General features: G+C 34.0%; 1 protein-coding gene across 2 annotated transcripts in view; it reads right to left on the minus strand.

The window, feature by feature from the left end:
- Positions 1-16,920, minus strand: part of LOC136037390 (large proline-rich protein BAG6-like) — a 73,178-nt gene that overhangs the window by 24,904 nt on the left and 31,354 nt on the right. For both annotated transcript variants that reach the window (XM_065720134.1, XM_065720135.1), the window contains exons 6-8: positions 16,584-16,891; positions 15,321-15,541; positions 11,039-11,224 (exon numbers count right to left, since the gene is read on the minus strand). In XM_065720134.1, coding sequence (XP_065576206.1) covers positions 11,039-11,224; positions 15,321-15,541; positions 16,584-16,891 — 715 coding nt within the window. The remainder of the gene's footprint in view (positions 1-11,038; positions 11,225-15,320; positions 15,542-16,583; positions 16,892-16,920) is intronic.

Here is a 16,920-nt window from a genome sequence, read left to right on the forward strand (position 1 = left end):
GTGTTAATTTTATTCCCCCCCCCAAAAAAAAAGACTAGATCCGAAAAATCATGCACAATTTTAGGTTATGAAAAAAGGTCATCGTCAAGGCCGTATACAGGGGGATACGCTCCCGCCCCCGAAATGTTTGTCTGACTCGTAAAAACATAACAAATATGAACATTAACAATTTTTGATGCGTGTTTCAAAGTTTCGTTTGTGTCCCCCCAAAAAATACTTTTGCAAACCCCCTCCCCCCCCCCCCAAATAAGATCCTTGATACGGCCCAGGTTACCGTCTACAACTTTCCTAAGGTGGGTAAAAAAAAACCTACAGCATCAACAAACAATCAATAAACTGATAGATATACCAATTTAGAATGATTCCTAACATGTTGCTTTTAGGGGTTATCAGTAAAACATTACGTTCCCTAAATTACTTTCTGTTTAAAACTAGCTCTCATAGGGAATACACAACTGTTTGGACTTCTGAACTGTTTGAACTTGATTCTCTAACCTCGAATTAATTCAGTGATTACAGAAGTTTTGCAATCTGATGCTTGAATTTTTTACACAATCAAATTTTTGGCGTTTTAAATTGAGAAAATTGGATACAATACCCAAGGATATTATTTGAGGATGGTGTTCTAGATGTCAGAGTATGATGGTTAACAATCAGCAGGTCTCCACGGACTGTGGTGATTGTTGGACTGTGTAGTGATTGAGGACGATGGACCGTCCATCAGCCCACCAGCCAACAAAGTGATTGCGACTGCCATTCGTGGGGATAAGAAATTAGAGATAAGAAAGAAAGTATGAAAAGTGAAATTAATGAAGAAAAGAAGAAATTTCGGAATAATCTACCTATATTCCAAAACATAGACAGAATCTGTGCTGTGGAATATCCTTTTAATATTCATTTTACATTTTTGTTTATCTTAGTTCTTTTTTGGCGTTTTAAAGCCTGATTTATCATAACAGGGTAAGATAAACGTGAAAGAAAAATATCTTGAAGATATGAAATTAGTAACGACTCTAGAAGAGTTACCCTATGACAAAAGTATACAGATTTTGAATGATATATGGTGAACGTAATCTAATCGTTTAATCTTGAAGTATTGTTTTTCGCCTTTTTCTTTTTCCTTTTCATTTTTTTTCTTTATACTCCCCCATGGTGTTGTTTTTATGGTGGGCTAAAATAAGATATCTATATATCTATCTAATGTTGCGGCTACACTTACACTGAATTTCTCAGAAGTTATGTAGACAGTCCTCAATTAAATGACTTCATAGTGGAATATACCCTTTCCTATCAGTATAATATTGATTTCAATAACCTAAGAATAAAGTGTTTTAATAATGTTTGTAAATTTGTTTATTATTAAAAAGAAACGTATGTACAATAAGAGTCTTCGTTATCATCTTTTAGATTTCTTCTTCACGTGTAAGTGATCAGTTTCCAATATATTTCACCGTTTTATATAAGGAATCTTGTAGCTTACATACATTTTTAGTCATTAGGTACACCCACTCAAGATTTACTATAATAAAACTGTAAAGTTATGTGTACAAAGAAGAAAAAGACAGAATAGTGTTTATATTACACCTATATTCCAAAATATAGACAGAATCTATGCTGTACAATATCTTATAATACTTATTTTACATTTTAATTTGTCTTAATTCTTTTTTGGTGTTTTTAGCCCTCAATTATCATAACAGGGTAAGATGAACTTTAAAGAAAATAGCTTGCAGATATGAAATTATATGGATTGAAGGTAAAGTTGAAGTTTTTTCAATTGAAATTGAATTTGATGGGAGAAAAAATATAATTAGTAAGGTGTATATAAGCCGTCCAGTGCTCACTGGGATTTGTGGAGGTATTTGTACTATTGGGAGGAAATTTGTGGGACGTATGAGTCAGTTGATTTCAAGGGTATTCAAGGGTTTTCAAGGGTACCGTCTGAAGCTAATCATATTGTTATGGGTGATTTAAATTTTAACCCGCTTGATTTGTCTAATCATAATATTCATTTGTTAAATTTTAAGATGTCGACTGATCTATACCCGCTTGTGAGTTTACCCACGAGGATTGTTGGACAGAGTGCAACCCTTTTGATAATATTTTCTTTCGTTCTGCCGATCTGAAGCTTCGTTATATTGATGGTGTGGCTTTTCCTGGTTCTGACCATCTTCTATTGGTGAGCATTATCTAGTTTCAGTTGAACAGACCAAAGAAAAAGAAAATAAAGGCAAGGTTAATGAAAAAAGAGAATCCTCGAAGGTCTGTGGAGGAGGTTAGCGGTATTGGCTGGACCCCTGTATTTTCTGAGGAAAAATCCCCTATTAGAGCACTTGATAATCTAATGTCTGTTATTCTACCCATTTATGATAGTGCATGTCCTATTGAGGCAATAAAAGTGAAGAAACAGGAACCCCGTAAACCTTGAATAACGAGCGAAATACTGGAAGAAAAAAAGCTAAGGATTTAGTTTTATCAAAGATATCTAGATGATAAAAGTGATGGTTCGTATGAATTGTTCAAAAAACATCGCAATTTAGAGAACAAATTACGTCGCATAGCTATGGCCAAATATTATGATAGAAAGCTATCAAATAGTAAAGGAAATATGAAAGAAACATGGAAACTGATAGATGACGTGACCAATGAGAATGCTGAAATTGGAGGGAATAAAGTACAACTTGAGGGTACGCCCCAGATGATAAGTCTGGAATTACAAACAAGTTTCGTAATTTTTTCTCTAATATTGGTATTAAAGTGCAAAATTGTGTAAAAAATAGATGTCAATAGGTTCAAGAATACATTACATGTGATAATAGAGGTGAGAGTTTTGAATTGGCTTTTGTACACGTCCGTGTACAAGTGATAAACTGCTCATAATAATAAAAATCTCTGAAATCCAATTTTGCTGGAGTTCTCTTCGAGCGTTTAAGGCAATAATGCATTACATTCTACTGTGTCTGCTTTTTATCATAAACCTGTCACTTGAAAAGGGTATTTTCCCTGATCAGCTAAAAGTTGCGAAAGTGATACCACTTCATAAAAGTGGCCCTAAAAAGGAAATTAAGAATTGGACCGATTTCAATCCTTCCATTGTTCTCAAAGTTATAACAAAAAGTTGTCCATAAACATCTATATAGTTTCCTACAGGCTAACGGTTTTCTGAGTGAGACACAATTCAGATTTCGCAAAGGGCACTCGACGACGAATGCTTTCCAACAACTTATGGAATCAATTAACAGTAGTATGGACAGAGGTTAAACATCCCTTTCTGTATTTATAGATAGTCGCAGAGCATTCGATACAATTGATTTTCAACACTATTAAGTTGGATGGAGTCATTAGGTGTCCCTTGAAAGTGATTAAAGTGGTTTAAAGTTATCTCATAGGGAAATCCGTCAAAGTAATGTCGAATGATGTGCGCTATGCAGCATTTCCAGTGACGTGTGGAGTATCACAAGGATCAGTGTTAGGTCCGCAGCTTTATCTCATCTATGTTGATCTCATCGTCTTTATTTGAAAGATGTGTGTCTTATCTCGTTTGCTGATGATACCATTTTAACTGTGTTCTCCTCACCTGTGAAAGACCTGGTGAGAAAAGTGAATCTCGCATTGCAAAGGCCGGAGACTTTCACTTCATTTAGTTTATTGTGTGTAAATGTTCACAAGACATTTTTAATGAAGTTCTGTAAAGTGGGTACACCGATGGATGTGTCCGACCAAGTCACTTTGTGTGGTAATCGAGTTCAGCAAGTTGATCATCTCCGCTACCTTGGTTTTTATCTTGATTGCCATCTGGCATAGAAATGTCACAGTGACGGAATTTCATCAATAATTGCTCGTGGGGTAGGCATACTTCGAAGTCTGCAGCACTTTCTCCCTCAAAGAATACCTCTAACTATATACTATTCGTTGGTTTATCCAATTATCTCCTACAGTTGCCTCCTATGGAGCAGTAGCTTTTTATGCAACTATAGAAGAGTACAAGTTCTACAAAATAAAGTTGGTAGAACAATCGGTATGTATGTCCAGGATGTAGATGACACCCGTGCTTGTTTTAGGTCCCTAAAGCTCCTTAATATCGATCATATAAGAGATTACCAAGCCGCAGTATTTGTGTTTCAATGTAAGAATGGTTTAACCCCTGTCGTCTTTAAGAGTTTTTACAAAATTAATAGTGATTTGCACAATTTTGGAACTAGGCAAAGTGAGAACATAGTTGTTGATTTGCGTCTTGGTACCAGGTCTTCATTTTCAATAAAACTGCATCGAATGAGCTACCATTGAGCATTGGGAGGCAGAACACGTACCTCAGTTTAAAAAGAATTAAAAAAAATATTTTTCGGGTGGAGGTCAGTATTGAAGAGAGATGGATACTAGGTTTGTTATTATTTTTTTTTCTTTTATATTTTTATTTACGTAGTATTATTTTTAATTCAGTTATTTACTTATTTATCTTTTTTTCATATATATGCGCTATAGTTTCTTTATTTTTGGTTTATTTATAATAGTTTTAATTAAATAGTTGAGGTTTAGGTAAATAGCCGAGTTAATGGGTAAGTAGTTAAGTGAACTTTCGCACTACCACAAACCTTGCATAGGTTTTCGCCAGCGCAAAAGTGTTGTTTAATTTATTTGTTTGTGAATATGGATTAATAAACTTAAAAATAAACTTGTAACTAAAGAATATTTCATTAAAAAGGGAATCCCTCCCAATACATTTAAAAATTTTCCTGAAGATTATCCCAAACCCATCTTGACAGAAGCTGCTTATTACCTTTTCCCAGAATTTTTCACTATTGAAGGGGAACCAGAATACTAAGTTTTCCTTAGCATAACCTTTTTTTTTACAATATTTGAGGGTGTTGATAGTTGTTTCAACAATGATGCTCGTTTTAGATTAAAAAAGTAAATGGCAGTTATTTACATAAATATTTGTAAATTTGTAAATATTTATTATATATATAATTGTAATTACATATTGATAATTACATTAATATGTAATTGCCAATATTTAGTGTGTCCAGGGTGGGCACTTTGCAATAGCATATACTTCTGGAATATTAGAAGGCTGAGAGCCAGTCGATGTTTACTTAAACTTCATTAAAATTTTTCACTTCTGGTAGCTAGTATATTAGGTAATTTTTAGTATATAGGTAATTAAATTATTATATAGTATTATAGAATATAGTATAATATAGTATATACATATATAGTATAATTTATAGTATGTAGTATATATATAGTATATAGTATTAGTATAATTAAATTAGTATAGTATATATAGTATATAGGCTAATATTGAGTATATTAGGTAATTAGGTTATTTGAATAATCAAGTATTTATACAAAACTCTTTTAGCACTAAAGCTAAAAATTAAGAGAAGTAGTCAGTATGATAACTATCATCGTTGTGATCCTGCGATGAAATGCAGTTGACATTTAAAGTATAAACGGTTCTAGATACGAGAGATAGTTGATATTTTTATAGTTGATAGAGAGATAGTTAACAACATCTTTTATATCTGAATTTTAAGTTTCAATTTATTGTAATTTCTGTTCGTTTTGAGTTTCACTTATTTATTGATAGTGATTTGTTGTAGTTTTACGCTTGGAAGGTAATTTGACTTTGTTTTTGCCCATGCTTGCTGGAGCTCTTTACTTTTCTCTGAAAAACTCGCCTTGTAGAAAATAAGGGATTTTTTACATTACTTTCTGTTCATTTTTATTTACATAGTCTTTTTGATGAAAGAAAAAAAACATATTGTATGTCTTTTCCGTTTTCTTCTATAAGAATCCATACTATGTGATGCTATTTGTACGTTGGGGATAAATTTTCAACGATTTTCACAAACAGTACTTTTTAATTTAAATTTATAGCTTTTAAAATTGACCAGAAAAATAAAACTTTATATCATTCACAAAAGATTCTATCGATGCTCTTTGACAACCTCGATACACTTACTCTCTTTTATTTATTTAAATTACAAGAGCAGACGTACTAATAGCAGTATCCCCGAAAGTTTCAACTTAATACTCCCAGTCATTCTCTGTATATTGCTGAAGTGTCTTATAGGCAAACATTTAACATAATGCCTTTTGATTTTTTTAAAGCAAATTTTAGTTTTAAAGCATAGACCACAATTGCAATGGGACAATTGCATATTGTGGGAGGGGGGTTGACATGGCTAATGCCTCAAAAGACATACTTGATGGACCGTTCTACTATGCTAAACTAAATGGCTGTCTGAAAATTTTGACTGGACACGTTTGGAAAACGAATGGACTTGAGAGGAGGGCTGCTTGCCCTCCAATCTCTTGTTATTCTTAAAAAGAACACCAGACACTAGCGCTGTAATTGGAGTGCAAGGGGGAGGACTTACCCCTTCATATATTTAGTAAGAACATTTTAATGAAAACATTTTAAATATATTTTGTTTTCAGCAAAGTTCAAATTACGTTCTGGTCTTGAGAATTCATGGGGGTTGTCAGCCCTACTCGTTACTCGTCTTTTGCTCGTTGTAGTTTGACTCGGTTGCTTACTGTATGATTTAAACAAACAAACAAAAAATCCACCTTCCGATCACTGTGAGCTTTAAAAATGGCACTAGAAATTCTGATTAAGAATCAAATGAGCCCCTTCCGAAGTTTATACAAGCACCTTCTCTATATGTACTTTATTTACCCCAGGGCATAACTTACACCCCTTGCCTTTGGGTATATGGGGGGGGGGGTTTCATCCTCAGACATAATTTCCGGACCTTTCAATTACGTTAAACAAGATGACTATCTAAAAATTTCGATTAAATGTGTTTTAATCCACATTTAATGGGAAATGGTGGGCGCCGGAGGGGTGTTAGGTGCCCTCAAATCACTTTCAACTATTAAAAACGGCAATGTTCCTTTAATATTCCAACCAAATGAGCTGTTTTTGGAAATTTCTGCGGCAACAAAATGCAATATATGAATTCCTGTCAGATGCATTTCAGGAAAATACGAGGTGTGGGGAAGGGGGGGGGGGGGTAATCCAACCACCGATCACTTTCCATTTTATATAGGGTACTAGAACTTCTGGTTACCAATCCAATAAGCTCTCTCCATAGTTTGTAGGACAATCCTCTCTATACAAACTTCATATTCCCACAGGGCATAACTTACTATCCTTGCCCTGATGGATGTGAGGGGTTTTCTTCCTCAAAGACTTAATTTCCGAACTTTTTAACTATGCTGAACAAAATAACTATACTAAAATTTTGATCGGATGTGTTTGGGAAAATGGTGGGCGTAAGAGGGGGTTAGCTGCCATCTGATCACCTTCGGCTATTAAAATGGGCACTAGCCCCTTCAATTTCCAATCGAATGGGTCTTTTTAGAAATTTCTACGACAACAAATGGCCATCTCAAAATTTCTATCAGATATATTTCGGCAAAATACGATACTCTTAAAAGGACTCTAGAACTAATACGAGAACTAATACGAGACTCTAGAACTATACATTTTCAAATGAGCTTCCTCTAAAATTCAAAAAAACCACCCCTACCACGAAAAGCTTATGTGCCCCGGGATAAAACTTACAACCCTAGTCCAGAGGGTCTGGGGGGCTGTGTCAATCCCAAAGGTCTTGCTATGCCGTCTTTGGACTGCTTTTGAACAAATGGCTCTCTCAAAATATCAGTAATATAGCACATCAAAAAATATAAATTTCTTAATATAATAGCTTAATAGCATTAAAATATACTTATCAGTTATTAATCTCATTTTAGAACAATCTTATCTTTTCTTGTGTGTTTTTTTTTTTTAAACAAAAATATCTATTTTGCGTTCACTTTCCCATTTAAGACTCAAAAGCCATTCTTTTCCTTTCATCCTGCGACATGGAACGACACAATCCGATTAAAATGCTTCAACTTATTTAACTTTAACAAATAAAAATTATTAAAACTTTAAGAAATATATATCAGCATATGTATACTAAACTGACAATCCAAAGCCACCTTTTTTCATTAAAGTGCAAATTACGTTCTGGTCTTGAGAAGGTATGGAGGTTGTCAAAGACATAATTTCCAGGCCTTTTAAATACGACTGAATAAAATGGCTATCTAAAAATTTTGATTTGATGTGTTTTGGGAATTGATGGGAGTAGGGGGGGGGGAGATTTGCTGCCCTATGATCACTTTTGACTTATAAAAGGGGCACTAGTCCTTTCATTTTCCTATCGAATGAGCCTTTTTCGAAGTTACCAATGACCATCCTAAAATTTCTATCAGATACTTTTCAGGATAATACAAGGTTTGGGGGGGGGGGTATCAACCCTTCAATCACTTCCAATTCTGAAAAGGACACTAGAATTTCTGATTACCAATTTAACAAGCTCTCTTCGAAATTTATACGATCAACCTTTCTATATAAACTTTATATGCCCCAGCGTACAACTTACAACCCTTGAAAATACGATCGTGATCGTGAAAATGCGAGTATGAGGGAGGGGGTGTATCCACCCTTCGATCACTCTCAATCTTAAAAATAAAACTAGAACTTCTGATTACCAATCCAATGAATCCTGGTTACCAAAGTTTAAACTATCACCCTTTCAATATAAACCTTATATGCCCCCAGGGCATAACTTACAACCCTTGCCCTGAGGACTATGGAGGGGTGTTTCATCTTCAAAAACATAATTTATGGACCTTTCAGTTACGTTGAACAAAATGGCTATCTCTAAGTTTTGATTAGATGTGTTTGGGGAAATGGTGGGCGTGGGAAGGGAATTAGCTGCCCTCCAAACTCTTCCGACTATTTAACAGGGGAGTAGCCCTTTCAATTTCCAATCGAATGAGTCTTTTTCGAAGTTTTTATGACAACAAGTAGCCATCTAAAATTTCTATCAGATGCATTTCGGGAACCCTTGCCCTGAGGGCTCTGGGGGGAAAGACATAATTCTTGACCTTTCATTTACGTTGAACAAAATGGCCATCTAAATTTTCATTGGATGGAAAATGGTGGGCGTCGGAGGCGGGGTTAGTTACCCTCCAATCAATTTCGACTACTAAAAAAAGCCCTTCCAATTTCCAACCGAACGAGCCTTTTTCGAAGTTTCTACGACCACAAATGGCCATCTCAAAATTTCTATTAGATGCATTTCAAGAAAATAAGAGTATCAGGGGGGGAAGGGGGAGTATCCACCCTCTGATCACTCTGAATCTTAAAATGGCACTAGGACTTCTGATTACCAATCCAAAAACCCCTCTCCGAAGTTTAAACCATCATCTTTTCTATATACCTTATTGCCCCCAGGGCATAGCTTGCATGCCCTGAAGGCTCTAGGGGGGGGGGGTGTCATCCTTAAATACATAATTTCCAGATCTTTCAATAGCATTGGACAAAATGGCCATCTCAAAATTTTGGATGTGTTTTGGGAAATGGTGGGCGTGGAAGGGCTGTTAGTAACCCTCCAATAAATTTAGACTATTAAAAAGGAAACAAGCCCTTCCAATTTCCAATCAAATGAGCCCTTTTCGAAGTTTCTACAAGAACTCCTTGGACACGAAATGATCCGATCTAAAAAAAAAAAAAATGAAAAAAAATAATAAATTGTGCCCATATCGCTTTTTATTATAGGCGGCGCTATTGTGCTGCCTATGATAATGTCACCAAAATATCTCATTTTGGAGACTTTCTTAGCATCGTATTTTATGCATTTGATTTATTTTCTCTTTTTAGATATATTCGGAGAGTTAAAAAACATTATTTGTTTTACATCTAATTTCGTAGCGGTTCCTTGGATCAGGAATCAGAGAATGGCATCAGAAACAAAGAGTTTTACAAACCCAAAAAAGGGTTGTAAGTTGTGCGCCCTTTGTTGGGTTTTACAAACCCAACAAAGAGGCGAACAACCAAACAATGGAATAATACTATCTAACAACTGGCCTAGTAGGGAACTGCACAAAAAACGATGATTTAAAAGTATATTTATGTTCCTTTAAGCCAATTAAATTTTAAAAAATAAAGTTTTTCTGATGGAAATAAAAAGAAGAGTTGAAACTGAAAACGGACACAAATTTTTGCTTCGCAATTTATGTAGCACATACCTACAAACTTACTCAAATGAACAAATTGATGATAATTCCCATCAATATATAGAATTTAAATACTGAATAGAAATTCAATAGAAACTCAATTTACAGAATTCTGGACTTACCCACTTGGTCAAAACCTCAAATACACAAATTTAATCACAGACAGACAAAATATGCACTCCAGGCTTAAGGTAGCGTTGAGGCAATTATCATATATTGATAAGTTAAAATAATAAGTTATATGATAATAATAATATATAACAATATAATAATATTGATATCTAAATATATATAAATATAATATAAAGTAATATAATATTAATTATATAATAATACTAAAAAATAATAACAATAATAATAAATTGTAATAATTAATAAGTAAAAAAAATATAATTAGCTTTCGCAGAATTACTTTGATTTATTTTTGTTTTTCGGTACCAAGTTTACAAATTGTAGACCTTAATATAGAGGGAAGGAGAGATGATTTTCCTTAATGACCCAGTCTGAACATGTTAATATTGTTTTCGATGACTTTTGGGTGGTTCCTGAATGGGTGTAGTTTCTTGTACAAGAGCCATTAACAGAACTAAATACGACACACTATATAGATTCTTCAGGGGTGTATGCCTGAGGTCTATCATGAGATCACTTAAAACATGATAACTGTCTTCGAAATGATAAAACGCATTGAAATTTCTACTCGGGGCTAAAATATTTCTCAGTAAACCAGAGCAAGCTTTAAGCTTTAGAAGTGGTTGTATCCATAACTAGATGTTGAGTTTAGTAATAATTAATTAAATATTTACTTTAACGATAATTAATTGAAAATTCAACTTACCTGATGATAATTAATCAAATCCCGAATTGAAATAAAATTTAATTTATTTAAGCATTAGATGTTAATTAATACAAACTAAACGTTAAACAAAAATTAAATTTTTGAATGATTTTTGGGTAGTACCTGCACGGGTATAACTCCTTGAACAACAGCCATTGACTGAACTAAGTAGGGCACACCATATAAATTCCTGGGGGGTGCACGTCGGAAGTCTACCATAAGATCACTTAAAGCATGGTAACCATGAGCCAAATAATGAAAAGCTTCTGACACACGACGAAAAACATGCTGGGCTTCCAATTCCTCTTCCTGTAAAAAAATGAATATTTAAGCACCAAGGACATCGAAATAATTATTTATCTTTTATTTATACTAAACATAACATAAACAAAAACAAACGGAAAAAGCCCAGTCCCCAGATGCAAGCTTGTGGAGGAATCCATAGTATATTTATAAAATAGAAACGTTTTTTGACAAAGCGACTCATCCGAACCCCATTCTCCTAAGCTTCCCCAAACCCCAAACTCCGATCAAACTCCAATAAAGATACCCAAAAGTTTTGAAGTTCATGTCCTTCAAAACAAAACATACTTTTCTGGGAATCAAACTCTGCTTTCAAACTTGTAGACAAAAATAGAGATATAAGCATTTTAACTTTTGTTTTTTCCGTGGAATGGAATACTTTATTTTCTAAATAAGACTGAATAAGATAAGAGCCCATCAACTCCGTTTCGAAACTCTCAAATTGGAAAAAAAAAAAATCAAATCTGAAGATTGCAACCGAAAATATTGGTTGTCATGACTGGGGTTGACATTAACCAAATGTTGGTTATTTATTTTGAATTTATAAATAAAAATCTGATTAAAAAAGAAAATTAAACAGAATTAAAAGAAAAAGTGCTTTGGACAACTACTACGACTAATAACTCACTACAGCACCAAGCCGCCTGAGGCCAACATAGCTACACAGGCTCCTTCTCCATCCCAATCTATTCAAAACCTCCCTCTTTACACCGTCCCAGGAAGTTCCCGTTTCCCTAAAATCGTTCCTTATGACATCCTCCCATCCCAACCACGGACGACCTGATTTCTGTCGAAAAGGACATTTTTCGAAAATCTGCCATCCTTCATCCGCAGAAGATGCCCTAGTCCTCTCAACCTTTCTCTTGTTATAGCCCTAGAAAGCAGGATTGAACCACACTTTTCGTACGGCCTACTGTTTGAAATACAATCAGTCAGCCGGGCACATAGAACAATCCGTAGGCGATTTCTCTGGAAAACATCTGGCAAATCTTCGTCCGCTTTTCAGAGCGACCATACTTCAGAGCCATATCTGACCACTGCCATAACTGTAGCTTCTAAAATTCTCATCTTGGTTTGTAGACTTAACTTCTTTTCTTCCAAACTTTTTTTCTAACCGTGGAAAAACAACCTGAACCTTGGCTATTAGATAGAAAAGAAAAGAGAGAAATAAACATTCTGACACATTTTTATACAGCGAAAAATTTTCGCTACCAATTGGCTTCCTTGAATAACTAACAATACCCCGAATTTCTATATTTCACGTCATTTTAAGAAAACCATACTTTTTTGGCAATGAAAATTTCGTTCTGGATTTGTAAACAAAATCAAAATAAAATCAAAGAGATAGACGAAAGATTGCAAATGCTTCGGATTCCCATATGGAACAGAAACAAAACAAGAGAAAAAAATTCAGTAGTTTTTATTACGTAGTTAAAAATTTTCGCTAACCATTGCTTTCCTTAGATAACTAACAATACCACGAATTTCTATATTTCATGTCATTTTATGAAAACCATACTTTTTGGTAATGAAAATTTTCATTCTGGATTTGTAAGCAAAAACAGAATGAAATCAAAGAGATAGACGAAAGATCGAAAATGCTTCGGATTCTCATATGGAACAATAACAAAACAAGAGAAAAAAATTCAGTAGGTTTTTTATGTAGTTAAAAATTTTCGCTACCCATTGGTTTCCTTAGATAACTAACAATACCCCACATTTCTATATTTCATGTCATTTTAAGAAAACCATACTTTTTTTGCAATGAAAATTTTCATCCTGGATTTGTAAGCAAAATCAAAATAAAATCAAAGAGATATACGAAAGATTGAAAATGCTCCGGATTCTCATATGGAACAGAAACAAAACAAGAAAAAAAATTCAGTAAGTTTTTTTTACATAGTTAAAAATTTTCGCTACCCATTGGTTTTTTCCTTAATAAAAGAAACCTCGAAACAACTTAAAGTCTCAAAAATCAAAGTAACCAAAAGCCAATGTCAAAAACACAACGTCACTAAGAGCATAAAAACTTCTCTTATATGCAAGAATAAATTATGAGTGTTTTCGGCACCCTAACATATCAAACGGATATTATGAAGAACTTCTGGTAGGCACGCCATAATGAATGGGTCAAGAATTTAAAGCGCCGAACCACATAAAGGCTAGTGTGTATTTCTCTGCACAACCCTGATTCATGGTGATCACTTGGGAATAACTCATTGCATTTGAGGAGTTTTTAATTTTGATGTTACGACGGCTTATATTGACTGACTATATTGTTATTTGTTCATAGACTTTTTGTTTTTTTTTCATGGCTGTACTGTTAGTCCTAGATGATTAGATGATTGAGTAGAGTCAAGACCTCGTTCAAGTGCTTATCTGTTTAAATTACTAAAGTAGGAAAACATTTTTTCCTACTTCTCGAAGTCATTATAAAAATATTATTATAAAATTGTCAAAGGCAATTTTACTTGCAATTATCTTTCTGTGGGTTAACAGAAAAATGTTCCAAGCAATTCTCATTTAACTGCTAAAGGGCTTAACAATTTTCCCAAATTTGAACCTCCTTTCAAGAACAAGATCCAAGGAGAGTAAGAGCCAAACATCACCCAAATAGTCTTAACTGAATGAATTGATTACAAACCCAGGAGTTGGTCACCAGCATGGACATGTCATATATAGCCCTATTTTCAACAGAAAAGCTAAATCGTAAAACTTCCATACCAAGTTTGTATCCCCCATCTGTGCTCTTATGAGGAACTACAGCACCAACATTATTAGCAAAGTGACCTCTATATGAATTAAAGAAAAAAAAACTTTTTTCAACTTAAAGTAAGGAACTATATTAAAACTTAAAATGAACACAAATTATTACGCATACGAAGGGAATTGCCCCTTCTTCAGCACCTCGCTCTTTACGCCAAAGCTTTCGACTTTTTAAGAAAAAATTACTGATTGTTCTAATTAAATAAACCGTGTGTCTCACGAGTCGTTTGTAAAGAACTGGAAAAAATTTAGACTTAAGCGTAAAAAGCGAGGTGTTGAGGAAGGGGCAATCCCCCTTGTATGCGCAATAATTTCTGTTCATTTTAAGTTCAATATTGCTTCTTACTTTAAGTTGAAAAAACTTTTTTTGTAATTCAATTTCTGATCGTTTCTCAAATAACGCCAGGAAATCAAAGTCCACCACCACGGAAATATCCTCTGGACAATTCAATCTCGATGAAACTTTACCCCGGATAATTACCCTTAACAACTTCACGCGTAAAATTGATTCAGCAAAGAGAAAGCAAGACATAGTAAAGACATTTCGGAAAGGAATTTAGGCAAATCCCCCCAGTATACAACTTCCCCTGATAAGCTACCCCCCCGGATAATTCCCTCTCTGTGTGAAGTTCTCCCTGTGCAAAGTCCCCCCGGCAAAAAATTTGTCCTCCCTTCCTCACCCGAAAAATGTATTGGTATCAAAATTCCGTTTTTTAGAGTTTTGGTTACTATCGAAAATTACGTGTAAAAAAAAAGAAACAAAAACGTAACTCTTCAAGCTAGGTACTAGGTACTAAGGCCTGACTCTGTTTATGACTGATTCTATTTATAACGGAAAGCACTAGACGATTGAACCCGTATCCCATGCGTCAGAGCTCTAATGAAAAAAAAAAATCTGAAGACTAAAAAATAATCCATAAAAATTCAAGCTAAATATTTTCTGCCCCGGGTACTGAACGACCAGTAACAAATACTGCTTTTTACCTGATACATCAGGCAGTATAGAAATTGGGAAAATTAATAATATTCAAATATTATATATATATATATATATATATATATATATATATATATATATATATATATATATATATATATATATATATATATATATATATATATATATATATATATATATATATATGATTAGTTTCAACTTAGTCATATTAATAATTGTTGCCACTATGGCAAAAAGCAAAAATATTTTCCCATTAAAAATCAGATTACAAAAGGCAAGATTACGAAAAGTATCATTATCTGTACATTTAGGCCGGAGGGGAGGGATAACCCCACCCAGAAATGACATCGAATCTACAATACTTGTAATAGTACTTACACGACTCGCAAAAACTGGATCATTTCTCAAAAGAGTTCTAACTTGGTCAACATGGGGTCTTAGTAGGTCTTGAACACTCTGTAAATCTTCAACAAGATCCGCCATAACTCCAACTCTCGGTTGTCTACTCCCCCGAAGTGGAGTCTCTGACGAGGGAGCGGGAGGGGTAGGATCTCGTGTTTGTGAACCACCTCGGGTCGGATTGTCCTGGGGTTGTTCATCTATTAGAAGAAAAACACAATTAGTCACTAATGCATATTAAGTCACTAGTGCAAACAAGACAAAACAATATAAGAAAGAAGGAAATATAAGAAAGGAGGAAGAGAAAAATAGCAAATAAGTATATATCAGCCACTATTTAGTTGTGGCAGCAAAATTTTATCGAGTTTATTCGCCAGAACGACTCAAATGATGTATGCAGGAGGGGATGAGGTAGAGGAGCAGGCTTCGGGTAATAGACCAAAGCCGTAATTTTTTAGAATTACTAAGTACTTCTTATTCAAATTATCAAAAACTTTTTTTATTACTGGACCCGCATAAAGTAACAAAGTTAAATAGATAAAGTCGATACCTAAGCCCTTGTTTTGGAACAGCCAAGTGGTGAATCTTTGTCTAGCTTAAACCGTGTGATTACTATAAGAACAAATACACACACGTATATATATATATATATATATATATATATATATATATATATATATATATATATATATATATATATATATATATATATATATATATATAATGAAAAGAGAAATCACCAGTGCAACAGCACAAACACATAAAAAAAAAAAAAAAAAAAAAAAAAAAAAAAAAAAAAAAAAAAAAAAAAAAAAAAAAAGGAGGACTTTCCCTACATTAGTGATTAATACATATATATATATATATATATGTATATATATATATATATATATATATATATATATATATATATATATATATATATATATATATATATATGCTTGAGTCACACTTGTTTTTTTCTAATCGCATATTTCATGTACGATCCAACGCATTCGTTGTGATGCTGGTTTTCACATGTCTTCTAGCCGAATATCTCATTTGCACTTCATTTCCCTGCATAATTAATTTCGATTTTTTCCATGCCTTTTACTTTCGCAGCTCAGATACATTCAAAATAAATGTGGATTTGACAAAAACTTATCTTTGCTCACTCCCTCCATGTAACATGGAATATAAGACAAGGCATACAATTAGCAATATAGGAAATGAATATAAAAGGGCAAAGAAGATAAAACATACGCTGCTGAGGGTTCCTTTGTTCCCTGTTTTGGGTATTGCCATTACTCTCCCTCCGATTATTCACTTCGCCGTTTCTCATTTCAATGAAAACACCTGGAATATCTAAGCCTATAACGTTTGGATTTTGTGGGACACCTTCCATCCCTGGAATAGGAACTGCAGAAGCCCCTTGTATCCCTGGTATCCCCATGCTTTGGGCAACAGCTGCCAGTGCTGCACTAACTGCTGCTTGTGCGTCTTGATTGGTGGCATTTCCCATTGGTATTTCAACTTCTACAGAGTGTGCAATGGTTTCTGAATATCTATTCCTAAAACAGAAGAAACAGAAAATTAAATC

This window comes from Artemia franciscana, chromosome 16 (genome assembly GCF_032884065.1).
Source record: "Artemia franciscana chromosome 16, ASM3288406v1, whole genome shotgun sequence".
Classification (NCBI taxonomy): Eukaryota; Metazoa; Arthropoda; class Branchiopoda; order Anostraca; family Artemiidae; genus Artemia; species Artemia franciscana.